The following is a 23,347-nucleotide window of genomic DNA, read 5'->3' as shown; positions in this document are numbered from 1 at the left end:
TCATCATCACTGCCTGTCATCATCCCCCCCTTCATCATTACCCTGTCATCATCCCCCTCTTCATCATCCCCCCACACCCCCCTTCATCATCCCACCCCCCCTTCATCATCACCACATGTCGTCAGCCCACCCCCCCTTCATCATCACCCTGTCATCATCCCATCCCCCCTTCATCATCACCACATGTCATCAGCCCACCCCCCCTTCATCATCACCACATGTCATCAGCCCCCCCCACCCCTTCATCATCACCGCTTGTCAATGTCTGATTTAACAGTGGTCTTCAACCTGCGGACATCCAGATGTTTCAAAACTACAACTCCCAGCAAGCCCGGGCAGCCATCGGCTGTCGGGGCTTGCTGGGAGTTGTAGTTTTGAAACATGTGTAGGTCCGCAGGTTGAACACCACTGCGGCCTTCGACATCATCCAGCCCACCCCCCCTCACCCCCTTTAGTTTTGTACTCCCCTCCGCGGGACGTTAGGGTGCGCTGGTCCGGGCCATCTGTGCTGCAGGGACCATCCGGTTGGGAGGGATAGTCGTTCCGGGCTGTCCATCTTCACCGGGGGGGGCCACTTCTCCACGCTTCGGGCCCGGAATAGAGACGTTGCCTTGACGACGACGCACAGGGACGTTGCTCATGAACGTCCCTGTGCGTCGTCGTCAAGGCAACGTGACTATTCCGGGGCCGGGCCCGAAGCGCGGAGAAGAGGCCCCCCCGGTGAAGATGGACAGCCCGGAACGACTATCCCTCCCCACCGGACGGTCCCTGCAGCACAGTTGGCCCGGACCAGCGCACCCTAACGTCCCGCCGAGCGGAGGTGAGTACAAAACTAAAGGGGGTGAGGGGGGCTGGATGATGTCGAAGGCCGCAGTGGTCTTCAACCTGCGGACCTCCAGATGTTTCAAAACTACAACTCCCAGCAAGCCCGGACAGCCGATGGCTGCCCGGGCTTGCTGGGAGTTGTAGTTTTGAAACATCTGGATGTCCACAGGTTGAAGACCACTTAGGGCGGAGAGTTCACTTGAGTATAACCCGAGGGGGGGTGTTTTCAGCACGAAAAATTGTGCTGAAAAACCCGGCTTATACTCGAGTATATACGGTATTTGAAAGGTGGAATCTGGGTGCAGAGATCACCAGGATTGCTAATATGAATGGGCAGCAGTTTGTTTCTATTTGGCAATGCTCAGCTCTGCTTGGACAGTAGTGTATGAATATTCTACAGACTACAGTGTAGTTTCTGTTGACTTCCTCTGAATATCTGTACACCATAAGCACCACTCTCCAAGCAGACCTAAGCTGTGCTGAGTAGAAACTAACAGGCGCATCGCTAAGCTCAGTGCTGCTCCCCATATATTTTAGTCCTCATGGAGGTCTCTGCACCTGGTCTTCCACCGATCAAACCTTCTGACATGTGTTCATGACATATGAGTTTAAAAAAAAAAACATAAGCACTCTTTTAAAGGGCAATGCTTATATGTTTATTCCTATTTATATAGTTTGACAACTTGAACTGAGATTAAATATTGATTCTCTTTTATGTTAGTCAATTATTTCTTCAGTACTTTGCTGCATGCTATATAAAACTTGTGGTTGAACTATTTTGAATTGAGAAAGTGGGCCATGTTTTAAGTGACTGTTCCAGGACATTCCTGTTCTTTAGAACCTGTGAGTGTTTGTGTTTAGCCTGGATTTTAACAATCCCCAGCCTTTACATTGTAACTTTAGACCTCAAGGGAATAGAGCCTCACAGTGTTCAGACATAAAGCTATTTAATCCACCAAGTGATGGAGATTTACATAATTATGTTGTTGGGGCATAAAAGTGTATATCCCGAGTACTGCTGTATGTGTATTTTTCTGCGTGGATGAGAAACTGTCTTCAGTTGCAATGTTATTTTCTAACAAAGGTTTACCGTATTTTTCGTCCTATAGGACGCACCGGAGTATAAAACGCACCCAATCTATAGGTGCAAAATCTAAAAAAATTAAGATTTTGAACCCAATAGTGGTCTTCAACATGCGGACCTCCAGATGTTGCAAAACTACAACTCCCAGCATGCCCGGACAGCTGGGAGTTGTAGCTTTGCAACATCTGGAGGTCCGCAGATTGAAGACCACTGCATAGGAGGTAATACTCACGTGTCCCCGCTGCTCCAGACCCGTCACCGCTGCCCTGGATGTCGCTCCATCGCTGTCGCCGTGTCCCTGTCGCTCCAGAACGTCTCTGCTGCAGGCCATCCTCGCTCTCCGTCACCGCCATCACGTCGTGACGCACGCCAACACACGTACGCGACGATGTGATGAGGAGGAAGGAGAGCGTCGGCCATACAGGGGATCCCTGAACGGAGAAGACACAGAGGAGGCAGGTAAGGTCCCTCCCGGTGTCCTGTAAGCACTAACCCGGCAATTCAGTCGGGCTGTTCGGGACCGCCGCGGTGAAATCGCGGCAGTCCCGAACAGCCCGACTGAGCAGCCGGGTTAGTGTCACTTTCGCTTCAGACGCAGCGGTAAGCTCTGAAGGGTTAATACAGGGCATCACTGCGATCGGTGATGTCCTGTATTAGCCGCGGGTCCCGGCCGTTGATGGCCACAGGGACCGTCGCAATAGGGGTGTATTCGCTGTATAAGACGCACCGACTTTTCCCCCCCAGTTTTGGGGAAGAAAAAGTGCGTCATATATGGCGAAAAATAAGGAAAGTGGTACTGAAAAATTCCCAAATAGCCATGTTGCTCAAGCTGAGCATATAAGACAAAATTAGGAGTCCCCTTTTTCTTTTTTTCTTTTCTTTTTTTGCCAATTTTACCCACTTTTTTAAAGTTTCTTTTATAGGGTTTATTTAACAAGGAAACCTTCCGCTCTAGTGGGCTCAGCATACTTAGTTCTCACAGCTGCAGACATGCCTTAGTACAGCCGGTCCAGACACAATTTCATGTGTGAGAAATATTAGTTCTGTATTCGTTTCCATCCATAGGTTTCAAGAGTAAATCCTGAAAATTATTGGCATTGTGAATTCTGAATGTGTTTCTTTATATAGCTTAACCCCTTAAGGACGCAGCCCATTTGGGCCTTAAGGACGCAGAACATTTTATTTTGACGTTTTCATTTTTTCCTCCTCGCCTTCAAAAAATCATAACTCTTTTATATTTTCATCCACAGACTAGTATGAGGGCTTGTTTTTTGCGCGACCAGTTGTCCGTTGTAATGTCATCACTCACTTTACCTTAAAATGTATGGCGCAACCAAAAAAATACTATTTGTGTGGGGAAATTAAAAAGAAAACCGCAATTTTGCTAATTTTGGAAGGTTTCGTTTTCACACTGTACAATTTATGATAAAATGACATGTGTTCTTTATTCTTTGGGTCAATATGATTTAAATGATACCCATGATAACATACTTTTCTATTACTGTTGCGCTTGAAAAAAATCGCAAACTTTTTAACCAAGTTAGTACGTTTAAGATCCCCCTATTTTGAAGACCTATAACTTTTTCATTTTTCTGTATAAGCGGCGGTATGAGGGCTCATTTTTTGCGCTGTGATCTGTACTTTTTATTGATACCATATTTGCTTATATAAAACTTTTAATACATTTTTTTTTTATAAAATGTTTTAAAAAAGCAGCTATTTTGAACTTTTTTTTTTACGTTCACGCCGTTCACCATTAACATTTTATTTAGTAGTTCAGATATTTACGCACGCGGCAATACGAAATATGTATATAAAATATTTTTTAACACTTTTTGGGGGTGAAATAGGGAAAATGGGGCAATTTACGTTTTTATTGGGGGAGGGGTTTTTCACTTTTTTTTTTTACTTTATGTTTTTACTTTTTTTACTTTTATTTTTACACTTTAATAGTCCCCATAGGGGACTATTTAAAGCAATCACTCGATTGCTCATCCTGTTCAGTGCTATGTATAGGATATAGCGCTGATCAGGGTTCTCGGTCATCTTCTGCTCTGGTCTGCGGGAAGGCAGATCAGAGCAGAAGACTCCCGGAAGGCAGCGGAGGCAGGTCAGGGGATGTGCAGGATGATCGGATCGCCGCCGCAACGCTGCGGGCGATCCGATCATCCAATTAAGTGACCGCGATGCTGCAGATGCCATGATCGGTATTGATCACGGCATATGAGGGGTTAATGGCGGACATCCGCGGGATTGCGGATGTCCGCCATTACCGGCTGGTCCCTGGCTGCGATCAACAGCCGGGACCTGCCGCGCATCATCCGGGCATCGCTCCGATGCCCGCGGTTATGCTTAGGATGTAAATGTACGTCCTGGCGCGTTAAGTACCGCATCACCAGGATGTACATTCACGTCCTTCATCGTTAAGGGGTTAAAGGGCTTCTCCACGCCTAGGCATCTTATCTAGAGATGAGCTAAGTTTTGAAAAATTTGATTCGGCCGATCCGCTGTATTTTCTGAAAAAATTTGGTTCAGTTTGAATGGGTGTAAAACACTTTGCCTGGCTGTAACACACATAGGGTATGTGCTGGGTTAGTGAAATAATACTGTTATTCAGTATGACATGCAGATTAGAGGCGTCGCTATTAGAATCACTGTCGCAGAGCGGCACAATGACAGAGCCTGGAGGTGGCATCAATATGAGGAGACCATATAGTGGCTGAATGACCCAGCGTGGAGGTGGCAAAAGCATGAGGAGAACATATAGTGGCTGAATGACACAGCCTGGAGTTGGCGGCAGCATGAGGAGATCATATAGTGTCTGAATGACACAGCCTGGAGATGGCGTCAGCATGAGGAGACCATATAGTGGCTGAATGACACAGCCTGGAGTTGGCAGCAGCATGAGGAGAACATATGGTGGCAGTATGAGACAGCTTGGAGCTGGCATCAGCATGAGGAGAACATATGGTGGCAGTATGAGACAGCCTGGAGCTGGCATCAGCATGAGGAGAACATATGGTGGTAGCATGAGACAGCCTGGAGCTGGCCTCAGCTTGAGGAGAACATATGTTGGCAGAATGAAACAGCCTGGAGGTGGCATCAGCATGAGGGGAATATGGTTGCAGAATGAGACAGCCTTGAGGTGGCAGCAGCAGCATCAGGAGTCCTGAAAGTTACCTGGTGACATAGTGGGGAAGTGGGTGGCAATACCAGTACCAGGTGATGAAGGTGGGCGAAAGAAGGAGAACTTGGCATCAGATGTGTGGCATCAGGCGGGTGGCTGGATCAGAATAGTAGCATGTAGGCAGAAGAAAACAGTCTCTTGTTAGTGTGCACAAGTAAGTAGAGGCAGAGAGAAGTAGTGTGCACAAATAGCAGAGTCAGGTAGGCAGAAGAAAACAGTCTCTTGTAAAAGTGTTAGTGTGCACAAGAAAGTATTGAGGATATGCATTACGTAAAACTTAACTTTTAATTATAATCTTAGGATAAAATATATGGACCCAATTTTTTTTTTTAATCTAACAAAAGGAAAGGTGTGCAAAAAACACCATGTGCCACCTACACCACCAAGTATTGATGTGATGCAAAGACCTCTAAAAGGTGAAAGGGAACAACGTATGGTTCATTGTAATCGGTGGGGGTAAAAACTTCCCCTTTAAGGCCCTACTCTTGCCCTATTAATCCCCTTCTTGGCACATGTTACTTGCCCTAAAAAGGCCGGCCCCACACAGGAACCTCTCCCTATTTCCACCTAAAAACCCTGTGAAATGGCAGTGTTTGTAAGTGGAAATAGGGAGAGGTTCTTTAATATGTTCTTTGCCACTGGTTAGCCCCTATATGTTTCCATATTTCCCCCCAGTGAAGGTTCCAACAACACTGAACTGTTTGGACTGCAAACAGTAAATTCAAAATATAGAAGACAACAAAATTTTAAAACCCATTGTAAAACACTGGACTAATTCAGAGGGATAATATGGATTTTTATGTCAGACGCCTTGTTACAAAAGTGAAGCTTTATGTGATGTTCACCCAACTGACCATGTAAAACCACTTAACATTTTTACACTATCTTTGCTACAAACAGATAGTATAAAGACAATTGCAGACAAGGTTCACGAGCTTCTTGCTGCATGCTATCATCCCTTAATGCTGCGTGTGACCTTCTCTTGAATGTGACACCAAGCTACCCAGTCATATTGATGAAACCGTAGTGGTGTGGGGGAGAGGAAGATTAAGAAATGCAGGCTGACAGCTGCTGCTGCTGGGTTATTAAGTGATGGATCATGTATTTAATGTCACCGAACTCTTTCTCAGAGCTACTGCAGCCATCAAGACGCAGTGGAGTCCTCAAACTAAGATTGGGAGATGGAAGCTCTTACAGGGCCTTGTCACATTAACGTTGCAGTGTGGTGTTTAATATGGACCCCTTGTCTTTCTGAATATTTAAATGACAAGAGGACATAGAAGTTTTATGTAGTTAAAGCTCCAGGAACAAGCTCATATGGATAGATGGATTGAGTATCCACATACCTAATCATTAATATATTTCTAATTGGTTGTGGGTAATGGAGGTAGCAGCATCCCCCCCCCCCCCCCCTCCAACCGTTCCTGGTTAGAGTACCTCTAAACCAGCAACAAGCATCTGTTCCGGTATCCTCAGAGAACAGTTAAAGGCACTTACTGAAATGAAATGCAAAGAGGCTGCAGGTTCTCGTTTTCCTTTGAAATCCTATGCTCTGTGGATCTCTGGCTTCAACACTACATAAGGAACTAGAAGAACAAATGGTTTAATTGCCGACAAGGGCAGTGAACTTAAACATGTTAATGCAGATTAACTGCGGAGGAGACTCGCAGCACAATACCCCTTGTGAAAATAAAGAATAATTATGGCAGAGCAAGCTGCCAAATTCATTTCTACTTGTAATGGATTGTGATGATAGGACATAGGCCATTTATTTTTAAAAGTTTCTTCATAATCGTCTTTGTTATCCTAACGTTATTGATGAGCAAATGTTATGGTGCGTGATAACCAGTACAAGCGAAATATAACACCAGCAGTAAATTTTTAAAATTTGTGCCACAGTAGCTTGTGGCTGTGGGATCAGACCAGCACGCATGACCCTATTAGACAACTGGTTGGTACCAGTAAGTTCATGGTTAACAGGTACACAGCATGCGCTGATCTCCAGCATAAACATCTTAGCAACTTTTAAAACTGTCCAAGCAAAAAATAAAATAAATGTGTGTCCAATACTCAAAGATGTGTCTAGGGAGTGAAGGTTATATCTTTTGTGTTGGGGTATGATTCGTGTAGTGGTTGCAACCTGGTTAGAAGGTGAATGCAAGATCAAGTGAGTGGAAATAGATAAACCCCTTGCAGTATATGTAAACCCTATGCAGTCTTAACACCCCGTGTACAGTGAAGGTGTATACAAGACAGAAACAACAGTAGGTGTACAATGGTTTAATATAGAATTATATGAATTTGTATGTTGTGTTTTTAGCAGATTTCTGCTATGCAGGCTTAATCTCTAATTTTCAGTTCTCCTAAAGCTGTGGGGTGGAGCACCATCCTCTCACTCTTCATAGACCTGTATTGCTTGTCTTGCAGACACAGGACAAAGCAGAGCTGGTTTTCAGAGAGGAAGATTTGAGCAGTAGAATGATGATGAGGGTGTTCAGAACAGGAGAAAAAGTGTCTAATAAGATATATTATACAGTTTCTTTATATTCACTTGCACTATTTATCTATGCAAAGTTTGTTCAAATGACAGTGTCTATTTAGGCACTATGGGGGAGATTCATCAAAACTTGTGCAGAGGAAAATTCAACCAGTTGCCCATAGGAACCAATCAGATCGCTTCCTTCATTTTTGAAAAGGCCTCTAAAAAAAATGCAATCTGATTGGTTGCTATGGGCAACTGTTGAACTTTTCCTCAGCACAGGTCTTGATCAATCTCCTCCTATAAGGCAGTAGTGTAGGGTAGGATAAGCTAGTTTTCTAATACTAAAGCTTATGTACCCATTGTGTGCATTTATTTATAGTGGGTAATGTGCAGCAAAGAGATGCACCACCCCCGCTGCAAGACATAAATGAATGTGACACTTATGTTTGTTGCTGCAGATTTAACATGAATGGAGTCCACTGCAAAACTGTATATAAGACATTGGGGGGATTCACATTACATCCCCATGTGCATGTACCTGATGAGATACAATGACATATTTATTTTGATGAGGACATGCCTGAAGATGAGTTGGCCATTTAAAATGGAAGGTTTGCGCTCTTAAACAATTGGTGCCAAGGCCATAATGCTGATTTTTTTTTTCAAGGAAAAAAACCAATTGTAAAAGGTTGAGAGAACAGCTTTGCATTATATTATGTTATATAGCAAACATTGTTTTACATGTTCTCCTTAGACATTTTCACCAAAATTTACTAAGACCTTGTTGGATCTGTAACAGTTTTAGCACCTAGGAGCAATTATTTACTTTCCTAAATAATACCCATTACTCCAGATTGATAGAGAGGCTTATATAGCAACCAATGGACTCCCCAAAACAGCTAATGGAGACCGTAGTGGTAATATTTGCTATGTGCAGACTCTAAAGCTTAAAGTCTTTTGACTAGTGAAGCAAAGATGCAGGTTTTGGTTTTGCAGCCACACAGCATGTAGCACCATTATGTTCAATATCTCCAAGCCCACAGCACCATTATCGTCAATGGAGGAGATGTGTTGCTACAATTCTCCAGTGTTGAAGCAATTTGCCTCCCAGGCAATAATCTCCTTGAATTACATATAGTTCTGAAAGGGCCTTGAGTGTATGTCATATGGACAGTGGAATACATAGAATTATAAAACATAGAACAGTATAGAGCGCATTCAGGAAAGTGCTTTTATGTGTAATGATATTAAAACAACATTGAAATGACCTACTGTTTCCCAGGACACCACTGTATAATTCAGATGTCTTGGTTCAGTGAGAAAAGTTGACCTACATGTTAGGTATTTGCATAACTATGGATGGAAGCATGAGTAAAGGAAAATGGCACAAATGTACAAACACTCTTTATATAGGGTGTGTTCTGATGTTTTTCTGTGAATTTGAGTCCATAGAAGTCTAAGAACACCAATGGGTATAGCAATGGCGTTTTTTTTAGAATCCCCCCCCCCCACATGATTAAAGAACCACATGACTTGTCATGACTACAATACAGGGAATAAAAACGCCAAAGAAAAAAACACCAAGACTAAAACCCACTATTTTTGAAAATTCGCCACAAAACCGCATTTTGAACCAACACTTGGACAGGCTTAAACAACTCTTACTCTATACCTGTATGGATAAACCAGGCATGAGATTTTGTTTGCTGATCCCAGAGTACCCATTTAAAGTGTTTACAATGTACATTATGTGATATAGAGTGAGTGTGAAAAGTATTATCCTACTTTGTGAACGGGACAAAAATGTGTGCCTGCAATGTTGGATTCTGATATCACTGAACAAGGTGAACTGAATTTGCTTTTTAATTATAAAGTAATAAAAAATGTATGAGAAATGTGTTAGAAAAGCAGAGAGCCTCACAGTCCTAATATGATGAAACATCTACTGTAGGTAAAGGCCAATGTAGCATTAAAGGGTTACAGTGTACCTATCATTTGCATTTTTTTTTATTATAATGTAGATAACAATATACGTATATTTGTAATATACATTGGTTACAAAACTTTTTTATATTTTTGGGTGAAAAAATGCTGTACCTGCAGATATTGCGTGTGTCTCTGTGCGGAGACAAAATACAGGAAGTGTGGGCAGGACTCAGGACAAGCAGGGCTCTCTACAGGCTCCTGGCTTGTCATTCAGCCTGCTGTGTGAGCCGGGGGTGTGCCCAGAACCCTACTTGTTGCCCACATGTCCTTTATTTGGTCTCTGCACAGAGACACACAGCAGGGACAAGCCAGGATTTTTTTTCACCTAAAAATATACACCTTTTTTAACCAATGTGTGTTACAAATTTACATATAATATTATTATCTACAGTGAACAAAAAGTTTTTGCAAATGACAGGTTCACTTTAAGAGCAGTCTAATGTAGTGTTATGTAATTGGGAAGTTTTGTAGGTGCAAGATGACTCCGATCTTGTTAAATTGTTTCTGATTGCTAAATGCTCTGCGTGTGATTCCCAAACCTTCTCTGCTAATTCCCTATAGAAAGGTTTATATTATTCAGCCCTTTCCATAACTAAAGACAAGCACTTGCATTACTAGGTGACGTCAGCGGTAATTTTCCTTCCATCTCCTGGGGTTGAATGACAATTCTGCATACGCTAATTAAGAAATCTCAGCAGAGTTAATCAGAATTTCGGCGGCAGAATAAAATGTGATTTCCTAAAAATAAACCGGCTGCCAATGACTTTCATAATGAGCGGTCACTTCATTGTGTGCCTTGACAGGTGAACAAAAAGCCTCTTTTATTTTATAGACAAAAAGAATGGGGGAGCTACAGTATTGCAGGACAGCATGGCGAAGGGAGCATTAAGGAAATGATTAATTAATATTGGACGATGAAAAAATAAAATGTCAACATGTTTAGACTTTCATTTGTCGTCTATTCTATTATAATAATTCTATCCAATGTGTTCACTTAAATGAAAAGCTCAACACAGTTTACATTTTTTTTCATTATTAATATCAGAGCTGGACTGAGACTAAAAAGCAGTCCTCGGCATAAAAACTAACCCCCCCCCCCCCCCCAGCTGCACTAGATCACAGTCTTTAAGACTTCCTAAAATATGTAAAAACACACCATCAGAAATAAAGGAAACAAAAATTGGAACAAGTGTAATTTTTTAAATCTTTGCTATTGATATATCACCGAGAAATGTCAAAAGTTTTGATTGGTCAGGGGGCAATTGCTAGTTATATCCAAGTAATGCGTGCAGGAGCTGACTTTATTCCCCAGATCGGTGCTCATTGCAGGGGATAGGCTCCATTATGGCAAAGAGACTGAGTGTCGAGTTAGGGAGTGAAGTGCCCTGCAGCATACTTCATCCATCTATATCTAGCTATCGGTGGGGGTATTCAGTTTTTTAAATGACGAGCTGTGACTCACGAGTGACGTCTTATCTGTTTGTATATATTCATTCCCCTTTCTTCTCCATCCAAGCACAACCCCAATCCTATTATACTGCTGCTACTGCCAATATTGTGCCTGCTACTATCCCATGTGACCCCATTACTATACCTACAGTGCTGCCCAATACCCAAAAATACCATGCATCTGATGAATCTGAGACCCTGTACACTTCTCCCCATCAGTCCAGGTGAGGTCTATGATCAAGTCAGATTGTGCATAGGCATAAGAACTAAGGTTACATTAAATTTGGCCTTTACAGCAGTGCAAAAAAATAACTAAATATGCCTTCAAAGGTACAGGAAGTGACATGTAACACTATAAAAAGGGATTGTGCCACAACACAAAAAGCTCTCAAATAGTATAAAAGTGAATATGATCTGATCAATTGCAGAAAGTACACTTTTTCAGAAACTAGCTAGAGTCAACTGTGAAGGCATTTTACTACAAATCCTGTATCACCTTGTCTGTGCCTTCTCCAGCTACCACATTACTGCCTCTGTAGTCTCCAACCTACCTACTGTGTCCTACCCCCTGTAGTGTATTGAGCAAGACACACACTTTGTGAATCAACCTTGTTGTTAGCGTACTGTAGGGTAAATGTTGCTATATATCAGGATATATTAAGTTCTTCTGATTAATTATTAAATTTTTTTCCAAATTTTACTCTTGCTTTGTTTTGTGGGACAGCTCCTTAAAGTAAAACTGTCACTTGTTTTCTCCCGCACTATCCACAGGTACTGGTGGATAGTGCGGGAGACGCTGATTAAAATGAGCCTTACCTTGTCCGGATCTGTGCCGCCGTTCTCCGCAATTGTAGTTTTATTATCTGTTGAAATCTTCCTGTAACTGGCACGGGCGGGGATACGTCGCTTAACTGGCACGGACGTCAGCGCCGCTTATGAATATTCATCCCCCCTCCCTCCAGTTAACAGCGGCAAAGAGAGAAAGAACTGGAGGGAGGGGGATGAATATTCATAAGCGGCGCTGACGTCCGTGCCAGTTAAGCGCCGAATACCCGCCCGTGCCAGTTACAGGAAGATTTCAACAGATAATAAAACTACAATTGCGGGAGAACGGCGGTGCAGATCCGGACAGGGTAGGGCTCATTTTAATCAGCGTCTCCCGCACTATCAACCAGTACCTGTGAATAGTACGGGAGAAAACAAGTGACAGTTTTACTTTAAAGGAATTCAGTATGAATAATTTAGTGTTATATATAGTGTACAAATTTAGTGTATACAACAGCTACCTCCATAATAGGTTCTAAAGACTCTCACAGATCATATGTGAAAGGCTTAGATACAGTGTAAAATAATTTATACTCTTTCTGTTATCAAAGCATTATCTTAGTCTTTCTTATGATATGAGACACACTTTACCTATTCTCAATCTTTATCTGTCTTTGTCTCTTCTTTGTCTCTCTTCCGGTCTTCATGTCTCTTCTCCCGTTGATGCGGCTATCAGTTGAGATAAAAGTAATCAAAGATCTTCCTTGGCCTCCACCAGTGGGACAGCTGGACAGCAGAACAGACACCCAAGAAAGTGATGTGAATACTTTGTTCTCCCAGCAGCCTCCATCATCCCCACACCTAACGTCCCAGAACAGCTTTGAAGACAGCAATGGTGGGTTTCTCATTGTGAACACTAATGCTCACTTTACTTTGCTGCTGCAAAGGTATCAGATTTTTTTTTTTTACTGTATGTGAGGAAATTTGAGCTTACATGTTCTTGTTGGTACACTGTAAGTGACATTAAACAGGCACCATTGAATACCAAAGTTTTATAGGTGATGTTGGGACTGTACAATTATAAATAGCATTTTCTCAATGTTTGTATGTGGCTGGTACGGACTGGTCAGTGATGGATCACAATTCATATTTGCATTTTAGTTGTATCTTGCCGTAGTAAATTCCAATGGCATACGATTAACCTAATCTGCTCAACCTTGTAGTACTTAAAATGAAACATGGCAAACTTCTTCCATGTAATCTGTAAGAGTCAAAACCCAGTCCAATTTCCAAGCACCATGAAATAGAGCAGAGTGAGCTAAGCAGATTGATATATAGCTTTGGGGGAAAGGTTCCATGATAACTTGTCAAGTGGGCAGTCTTACTGAGTGATTGACAGCTCTCTCTATATGCACACTTATACACAGATATCTGTCAGTCACTGAGAAGGATTGCCCATTGACTACTTAGGCCAGGATGAGCAGAGAGTTACAAAAATAAATGACAAATTATTTTGGAATGATCCTTTTCATAAAATACTACATACCAATCTGCTCAGTTCTTACTGCTGCCTGTCGAGTGGACTTCATTTTCAATGTGGCAAATTCACAGGTAAAACAAGTTACAGCACATGTGTGCAGTTGTTTTACCATACATGCTGGCTTGGTGGACCATATGGCAGTCTTTGCAAAAACACAATTCCAAAAATTACACTAGGGACACATTTAGCTGAATCATAAGACAGTACCAGTTCACCTTCAATTTTTCTAGCAATATCACCAACCACTGACCTTGTCGGAGTAATGCTGCTGGAGCTAAATTTTGTTGTTCTGCACTTCAGCCCTGACCTTATTGTGATTTAGAACACAGTTGGCATGCATATAAATATTCTTCATTGTGTGCACTTTGAAGGGTATACTAACACTTAGAAATTCGCTTGACTGCTTATGATTTCTATTCGGCCAGTGCATGAAATCTTTTCTTGCTTCATCCATTATAACCGAGAATAATAGACCATGCACGCGTAATAGAAATACAGCTCATGCAGGAACTGAAAGTGAATCATGCAGAAGAAAAGTAATAAAAAGAGGACTGTTAAATCTAATTCTCAAGGAAGATATCCCTATTCTGCATCATTTAGGAATAGCTGGAAATACAGAACACTGAAGAGTATAAAAGATAGGAAAACATTAGAACATTACATTTGACATATCAAGTAATGGTATTTTTAACAACCAATAAATAGCCTGATCTATAGTGTATAGAATTCTGGAGAGGCAATAACGCTATACATAGCACCTACATGGAGAGTAACCTTCTACAAATCACTGCTCCACACAGTTTCCAGACATAGTTACATATTTGATTATGAAAATAAAAGGATGAAAATTGTTCAAAAATTAAAACATATAACCCTTCTGTGTTGATCCAGAGAAAGGCAAAAACCCTTATGAGACAGATCTCAAATGACCCATACTAGGTGAAAATTTCCTTTTTGACTCCCAATCTGGCCGAATAAATCCTTCGACCAATGTTTTGTATGGAGGCAAAACTATGTCTTTGTCATGAGCCCCTGTGCCCCTTTTAATGCATTCCATGTTTATATTTTCCATGGCAACAGCTGCCCTGCACTATTTGCTAAGTCTAAATGGGCACTGTCAGATACAAAAACTTTTGATATGTTGTAAAGCATGCAAAACCAATAGGCTTTCATTAGAAAATTTTCAGTATTTCATACTGAAAAAGCCAGTCAAACAGCTGCCCCCCTGTCTGCTTGGACACATGCTAGTCCTGCTGTGTCCATGCATCATCACCTATGTCATGGACACACCTCCTTGATTGACAGCTGTGAGCGCAGGGCTCACAGCTGGAGGAAAAATCCTCCCACTGTCATCTTGTGTCCCGCTACTGTCAGTGAGGACAAGCTGGGAGTTGTAGTTTTGCTAATGCTAGGGGAGATGTGAGCAGACAGCATACTGAGCGAGGGGGCGGAGACCTGCACAGTGATGCCACGCCCCCTCGTTTTGAGAGGAATTCAGACTAGTGAGCTAAACTAAAAGTGTAATAAAAAAGTAAATAAAGATGCTAGACACATACAAATTAGATGTACATGGTCAGGATTAGGTACTGAGTGATATATATATATATATATATATATATATATATATATATATATATATATATATAAAAAACATTTTGGATTTGACAGGTACACTTTAAGTTTACTGTCAACCAACATCGCCAAGTCGTAGTTTTACCCAGTGCTTTACTATTTAGCACAGTCATTCATTTTGTTTTTACAGCCCAAGTATATAACCTTACATTTATCCACATTATGCTTAATTTTCCATGTCTGAGCCCTCTGTAATATTATATTATCCTCCTCTGTGGTGATCACCTTACCTAGTTTAGTGTCTGCAAAATTTAAAGTTTGTACTTCAAAGTTTAAATTGTACTGTATAAGCCCTCTACAAGGTCATTAATAAACATATTGAAAATAAATGGACCCAATACTGACCCCTGCGGTATCCCAATTGTAACGGTCACCCAGCCAGGATAAGTTCCATTGATGCCCACCCTCTGCTTCCTTTTAACCCATTTAATGTACATGTATTCTATCCTCATCTAGCATTCTTTCTTTATTTTATAATGTGGCACGGTGTCAACTTTGACACAATGAAAGGTATGATATCTCCGAAAAGGCACAGCTGTTCAGAGTGAATCATAAAACATTATGATAAGGGATCCTGTCAGTATTTCATGCGGCCCATGGTTGGGGGAGCATGAAACTAGTGACAGGTTCCCTGTACTGTGAAACTGAAAGGGATATTCTCATTTCTTAAAGGGATGAGATATTGCTAGGATATGCCATTACTTCATGAGTGCAGGAGTCCAGACACTGGGAGCCTTGCCAATTGTGAGAATGAAGGGGATGCATTGCCCCTAGCCGTCTAGCTGAGAAGGGAAGCTACAGCAAGGCCTCATTCTTGGTGGCCACACTGCAGTTTCCTGCATAGCTAGGTAGGTAACAGCTAAAACAGTAAAGGGGATACACTACACCAACACTTTGGCCCCTCCATTCTTACATTCAAAGGTGGTCCCATAGGTTCGATCTCCACAGATCATGAAGTGATTACAAATATGCACCCTTACAATAATCGACATGGCTGCTATAAACCCCCTAAGGGTTTCTATATGTTGACTGTCTCATCTCTGAGTCTCATATGAGTCTCATCTCTCAGCAAACATGGTCTAATCTGTTTGGCCAAGACAGGTGCACATGTATATGAACTCCGTATTTGGTAATTCTTCTGAATTGTTCACAAAAAAAAAAAAAAAATACCTTCACTGCTTCTAAGTATCCTGGTGTTTTAGTGCATCTTAATAGAGATGAGCGAATAAAAAAAAAAAATTTGATTCTGCTGAATTTTCAGAAAAAAGGTTCGGTTCAGTCTGAATTTATTTGCGACAAATCTCTATTGACTTCTTGGGGACGTAGGGCGTACCTGTACATCCTACACCCGCTCCCACGATATAACACGGGGTCACACGTCATATCGGTTCAGTCCTGGTGGCTAACTGTAGCTGGGACCCGGGGCTAATAGCGCGTGTCACTGATTGTGGTGACACGCACTATTAACCCTTTATACATGGCAATCAAAGTTGTTTGCCGTGTCTAAAATGTTAAAAAAGCATTCCCGGCAGCTCAGTCGGGCTGATCGAGACCATCACAGTGAAACCGTGGACGAAACCTCTGGCGCGTGTGATCGGCCTCTGGCGCATGCGATCGGCGACTGATTGCTCCGAACCCGAGATCCAGGCTTGAGCAATCGACTGCCGATAACGCTGATTAATGCAATGCTATGGCATACCATTGAACAGTGCTGGCAATCAATGGCGGCAGCATGAGGAGACCATATAGTGGCTGAATGACACAGCCTGTAGGTGACGGAAGCATGAGAGAACATATAGTGGACAAAACCTCTGTCGCGTGCGATCGGTCTCTATTGCGTGTGATCGGCGACTGATTGCTCCGAACCTGAGATCCAGGCTTGAGCAATCGACTGCTGATAACGCTGATCAATGCAATGCTATGGCATACCATTGAACAGTGCTGGCAATCAATGGCGGCAGCATGAGGAGACCATATAGTGGCTGAATGACACAGCCTGTAGGTGGCGGAAGCATGAGAGAACATATAGTGGCAGAATGAGCTCAGGCCTCTCGCTGCGACTCCTGCTGCCACTCGCCCCTAGTCTGCTGCGACCTCTGCTTGCGCATGATGATTTAGGCCTCTGCCACTCCTCTGTGCACATCTTGGCACTTCTCTGCCTGACATACTTAGTGCATATATAAGGGGAGGACAGTATTTGTCTACAACACCAGCAGGTGTGTACTTTTGGCTGGCCTTTCACAGTAACTATTCCCTTAGGACTTTAACAGGAACAAAATGGTACACCACTTAGATGTACATACGTGGTATGCACTTATGAGGGGAGTACAAAGCGCTCCACGACGCTTAAAACAGTATTTCTCTACAACACCGGCAGGTGTGTACTTTTGCCTGGCCTTTCACAGTAACTAGAACCTTAAGACTTTAACAGGAACAAAAATGTACACCAGCTATGTACTATTAGCTTTTCAGTTGTTGTACACACCAGTGCTGCAGCACACAGGCGCTGTGTACTACACCCAAAATTGCACTTTCTCTTTCAATCTCTCTCCCTTGCCTATCAGTGTTTCTAGGCTGGATTTGAGCTTGAGGTGAATCAGTGCTGTAATACACCCACAATTGCACTTTCTCTTTCAATCTCCCTCCCTTCCCTATCAGTGCTTCTAGGCTGGATTTGGGCTTGAGGTAAAAATGCTTTTCTGTGCAACACACACTGCTCTCTGTCCCTCTCTCTCTCTGCAATAGAAAGCTGATGTGAGTTTCTGCAAGATGGTTGCCAATTTATATAGGGCTGTGATATCACAGTTGTGGCTGGCTGATGACAGGCTGCATGCTGCATGTGATTCAGGGTCATCACGCCTACCCTTGTTCCTGCCTTCCCAGCATGACATGTGGAGCCACCATCTTAGATGCCCTGGAGCCTGGACCAGACTAAATGGAGTTTAATAAAGCGATTTGTGCGATGAAATCGCGGCAATATTCACATTAGTTGCGAAACTAATTTGTCCTGAAATTTGTAATGAATTTGGATTCGTCAGATTCGAGTTGCTCATCCCTACATCTTAAAGGGGTTATCCACCATAAGGTGATTTTAGTACGTACCTGGCAGACAGTAATGGACATGCTTAGGAAGGATTTGCACTTGTCTTGGGGCTAAATGGCTGTGTCATGAGATTACCATAATACTGTGGCGAGCTTTTTGTGAACTTATATTTCCTGTTTGACTTATGTTTTTTTGACTACAAATCCCACAATTCCATTTTCCTCCCTCCCACACATCAGCCACCCCACCCATTGAAACAAAAGACCTGTGGTTTTCAATAAGGGTGCCTACATCTTTTGCATTAGTTGCAGATTGATGTCTCTCCCACCAAGCGATCGCTCCACCCATTGAAGCAGACAGGCTCCCTGTCATCAGCTGACTAGTGAGTCAGGTCTCGGCCGCAATGCAAGCTGCGAAAAATCTGAGGCAACAGTCATTTTGTATGCTGGTAAAAATAAATAGTGGGGTGAAAATCACAGAAGAATTGTGAGAAAACCATCACACACAGGTACAGACACTATATTATGAACTACACTAACTTCACAGCCCCTGTAGCATAGTCCAATAAAAAAAAATCCTGGAATACCCCTTTAATGTATGGAAGATTCTGCAATGATCCCTCCTGCAATAATCTTCAGGACTCTAAGATTAGGTTAGGAACTTTTGCATTGCCTACACAGGCCTCATCTTTCTGGGCAGATGTGCCTGGTACTGCAGATTGACTGATCAAGCTTTGACCTAACTAATGAGATCTTTAATACTAAACTTCTATAATTTTTTTGTATTTGGGCTATTTTTTGTTGGTGCCTCAATTTATATTTTCCCAACTTTTTTTCTTTGTTAATATGGGAGTGCATGTATACAGCACTCTGACTTTTATGAGTCTGTAAAGTCCAATTTTTATTTCTTTTCTCAGTTTCCTTCATGCTGAGTAGAATCTAAATAATGCAACACCAGTCCTCACAATTAAGTTGTAAGCTATATTTCTACATTACTTACAGACATAAGAAATATGGAGGCCAGGGATTTTTATAATTGGCCTTTGAGAAATGGTAATAGTTATGGGTAATTTACATTTTTTGCACAGCGTAATGCTATGAGTGTAGAAATTTTTATCTATTTTTGTATAATAGCTATGTGTTCAAAATCGCTGTAAAAAAATATTTGATCACACCATAACTGTTTTAGGATGTGTTCACACGTTGCAGTTAATTAACGGTACCAAAGCGAAATAATACATGTGTTTTTATTGCCGCAAATGTGTGAAATTGCAGTAAAAATTTAGCATTTTACTATGATTATGCAAATCGCTGTAAAACACAACGTAACCTGTGAACACAGCCTTAAATATTCTATTAGTTTCTAAAGACTCCAGTAAAAGAAGGCTATCTTCTGAACTCCCCGACAGGCAAATCAAAAACAAAATAGGCATGAATTATTTTTACCTCTCCCTATTAGGGTATGTTCACACTGCGGAATTCCCATGCCGAATTCCGCCGTAATTTACTGCATATTGATTTGAATGGGATTATGCAGTCCCATTCAGACACCATAATGACCACTGTGGGCATTCCGCTGTGGAAATTCTGCTTAACGCATTCCGTCAAAACCTAAGACTAGTCTTATATTTTGCGGAATTGCACACCAGAATCCCATTGAAATCAAAGTTAGTTCAGGTGCTGTGAAGGATCTTTATTTAGGAAGTCTGAACTGGATATTTGAGGTCTGTATCTATTTAGGAGGCCTTTGTTGTAGGCCAACTGTATTATGTTGGGTTTTCATTAATAGGATCATATCTACTGTTCAGGAGATCATGTCCAATATAACTGGATGGGGCAACACTTTATATAGAATTGCCCAATGACTCTTCTAAAAACATTGGCAAGTATAAGACATGATGCAATTTATGACGTGTCAAAAGAATACAGAGTTTGCCTTATGATGCTTCTGAAAAGTTGGCAAGTAGAAGACAATGATGTAACTTTTGAAATGTCAAAAGCGTCTTTCTTTTAATGCAGTTGTGCAGTCCTATTTTCTTACTAGTGAATCAGAGGAGCCTGGATCTGTCTAAATGAGTCTTATATGCTGGGACGTGTGATGATGAATTAACCCAAGTGAACTGGGATATTCAGCCATAATCTGATAAATTCTAGAGCACATTTTAAATGCAGAAATGGAGACTATTAACATAAGATGCTAATGAGCCACCATACATTATCGAAACCTTGTCAAGCTCAGGCTGAAGTAAAATTGGCCATGAAGGTTTCCATGAAGCATATTTAATACGGTTCCCAAGATTTAAAAGTCACGTTATCATTTGGTATCTTTACTATGGCACTTACTAAGTATCTACTATCCTAGCAGTATAATTACCTTCCTATAAATTGGCAGAATCTTACTACACGGAAAAGGTCTCACACAATGGATTGTGATCTTCAGTAGAAGATACATATTTTCTACAAAAATTTCAATTGACACTTATTAAATGCTTAGGATATGCCATAGGATATGTTTTCACACTTCAGTCCGCTTTATGGAGTTGGAATGTAGCAGAGCTACAGTATGGTTTTGTCATTTTCCACTGCAAATAATAATAGAAATACAATTTTATTGAAAAAATGTATTTGTTATTCTACATTTAAACAAAAAAAAAAAAAAAACTTGGCTCACGGCTATATTTGTAGTGAGCATCCTCTATCGAAAAAGGTCTTCAAGCTCCCTTGTTAGAGAAATGGCTATACTCCAACTTTATATTAGCTTTTGTATTTTACAGGTTGCTCTTTTAGTACAGTCTCTTATAGGCTCTGTCTGCTGCCATACACCTCTTCTATACACATTAATGCTCCCCTAGAAGCAATCCTAGAGGAGAATGCTTTTATACTTATGACTTCATTGGAGCATGTAAAAATTTTCCTTTCGGTTGGATTCGCAATGACTCTATTTAGAAGACAAAAAGAAAATCTCTCTATGCCTTTGAATACAATCTGAGGCACTCGAATGTATAGATTTTATGGATTATACTTAAAGGTGCTCTTCTGTAACTATTGGTCTAAAATATGATGCTATGTAGTGGCTTTAAAGGGGTACTCCACCCATAGACATTTTATCCCCTATCCAAAGGATAGGGGATAAGATGTCATATCGCAGGGATCCTGTCGCTGGGGAGCCCCGGGATCTCGGCTGCAGCACCTATCTGTTGCGGCTTCCGGCAGCTCTGGAGGCTCTCATCCTAATGCCTCACGACCACAGTGATGGGAGATTGTGATGTCACAACTCCGCCCCCGTGTGATGTCACACCCCGCCCCTCAATGCAATTCTATGGGAGGAGGCATGACACGCTCCCTCCTATAGACTTGCATTGAGGGGCAGGGCATGACATCACACGGGGGCGGAGTCGTGACGTCACGATTTCACGTCACCGTGGTCGGGAGCCGAAGCCTCCAGCGTTTCCGGAAGCTGCAACAGGTGGGTGCTGCAGCCGAGATGCCGGGGGTCCCGAGTGGCGGGACCCCTGCGATCTGACATCTTATCCCCTATCCTTTGGATAGGGGATAATATGTCTAGAGGCGGAGTATCCCTTTAACCTGCAAGTGATCAAAAGGAGCTTTGTAAAGTGCTTCCAAATATGTTGGTGCTATATAAATACAGGAATTTACTATATTATTATTATTAACATTAAGGACTAATGCACACAGTTCTATTATTAATCCCTGCTCTACAAATTTGTAAAACAGAACTCTTAGTAATCTATGGGTCAATATCGTACTAATACTGATTGGAGGCATGGAGAAGATTCACAGAGAATTTGTGCAAGGGTAATGTTGAGTTACACTGCTAGTCTCTATAAGATGCTTTTCTTATGTAAAATACAGCACCTTACAGAGGCATACTGAAGGACATGAAGTGTCTGCACTTTATATTAGAGGCCCATAGGGACTCTGTGTGCCACTAAATCACCCCTGTACACCGGCCATGTGATTATGACTGGGGCTGCCCCCTAATAGAAGCATTTCTTTAAGGCGTTTGACTGACTTAAAAAAAATGCTCACTAACTGACCAGAAAATTGGCTAAATGGGCAACTCCCGGTGTTGAGATGGGACCAAGAAGCATGGATAGGCTGGGACCAAGGCGCTGACTGAATGGACTAAACTGGTATCCTATTATAATTTTTTAAGTTTTTTCATTTTTTTTTTTAAGCCAGCTTAACCCCTTTAAAAAAAATTAAATAAATGTTACCAGACAGCCACCAAAACGATTTATTATCCCCAATGCAGAGTAAAGAGTTTCTGATATAATGCTGTTCTGCTGACGGCAGACACCATCCATTTTCATCCCATCTTGTAGCACCTGCGGCTCTGCCAGCCCCAAATGTGTTTAGTTGAAATAGTGGGTATGTGAACTCCATTATTTACTAATTGTCCGTGCAAGAAGAAAAAAATTTGGAGACATCATTGCCTGAGGTAGTCTTAAGAGAATACATTTAACATGGATTCTAACGGTAAAGGTGAGACAGCTGCTCTTTAAGCTCTGCTTCTTTGCTGCGGATCCCTTCTTTTGGGACTTGTGCTGCTGGCAGAGCTCTGTTGCGTTGGCCTATTAGCCAATAAGATTTGTTCTTTGGTTTTGCCTAATTCATGAACCACAAAGTCTTCTTGATTTCCATAATGGAGATTCAGTTGCTGTGCAAATTTACAAGTCATACAAATGAATAGCAGTATAGCAAGTGATGTGTCAGTGGGGGCAGCAAGCTCTGCAACTAAACACGTTCTCTCTTCATTTTACCACCCCTTATTATGGAATAAGTAGATTTCTTGTTCCTATCCTTTTCTAGTGATGTGCTTGATGTAATGGGAATTTGTGGTCTACGAGGAATCATCTCTGCTTTTCTCTGCCTGTTATAAACCCGGTCAGTAAGTGTGACACTATTAACACGTAATGCTGGGAAAATATTGATTAGATTAATTGAAAAAGATGACACTATTGTATTTGTAATATTGTTTTAGACCATGAAATGTGTTTTATTTCGTAACATGATTTTCAGTAGGAAACACTTAAAAACAGGAACAGTTTCTTTAACAAACAATAAAAAATAATAATAATAATTAAAAAAAAGTGTACTCTACTGTTATTTCAGGAAAACATATTTTTCTTGCATTATTTGGTGCTATATATTTATGGTTAAAAACCACTACAGTATCGCCCCTGTGTGACTGGATACAAACGGTGGTTGTTTAACCATTTGGAACAGATAGATGCACAATGCGATTATTACATTTGTTAAGGCAATTTTAGGCAGGCATATGCTAGGATAGTATTATATTGTGTTTTTAGCTATACAATTGTGTATTTAAAT

General features: G+C 41.5%; 1 protein-coding gene across 3 annotated transcripts in view; it reads left to right on the top strand.

Moving 5' to 3' along the window:
* SHF (Src homology 2 domain containing F) overlaps positions 1–23,347 on the top strand; it is a 300,197-nt gene that overhangs the window by 200,368 nt on the left and 76,482 nt on the right. For 2 of the 3 annotated variants that reach the window (XM_056572552.1, XM_056572555.1), the window contains exon 4: positions 12,515–12,673. The exons of the other annotated variant lie outside the window; for it this stretch is intronic. In XM_056572552.1, the coding sequence (XP_056428527.1) occupies positions 12,515–12,673 (159 nt within the window). The remainder of the gene's footprint in view (positions 1–12,514; positions 12,674–23,347) is intronic. 3 annotated transcript variants of the gene reach the window in all.

The sequence above is a fragment of the Hyla sarda genome, chromosome 4, assembly GCF_029499605.1.
Source record: "Hyla sarda isolate aHylSar1 chromosome 4, aHylSar1.hap1, whole genome shotgun sequence".
In the NCBI taxonomy this organism is placed as follows: Eukaryota; Metazoa; Chordata; class Amphibia; order Anura; family Hylidae; genus Hyla; species Hyla sarda.
Note: the sequence above shows the minus strand (reverse complement) of the source record. Positions and strands in the feature narration are given on the sequence as shown.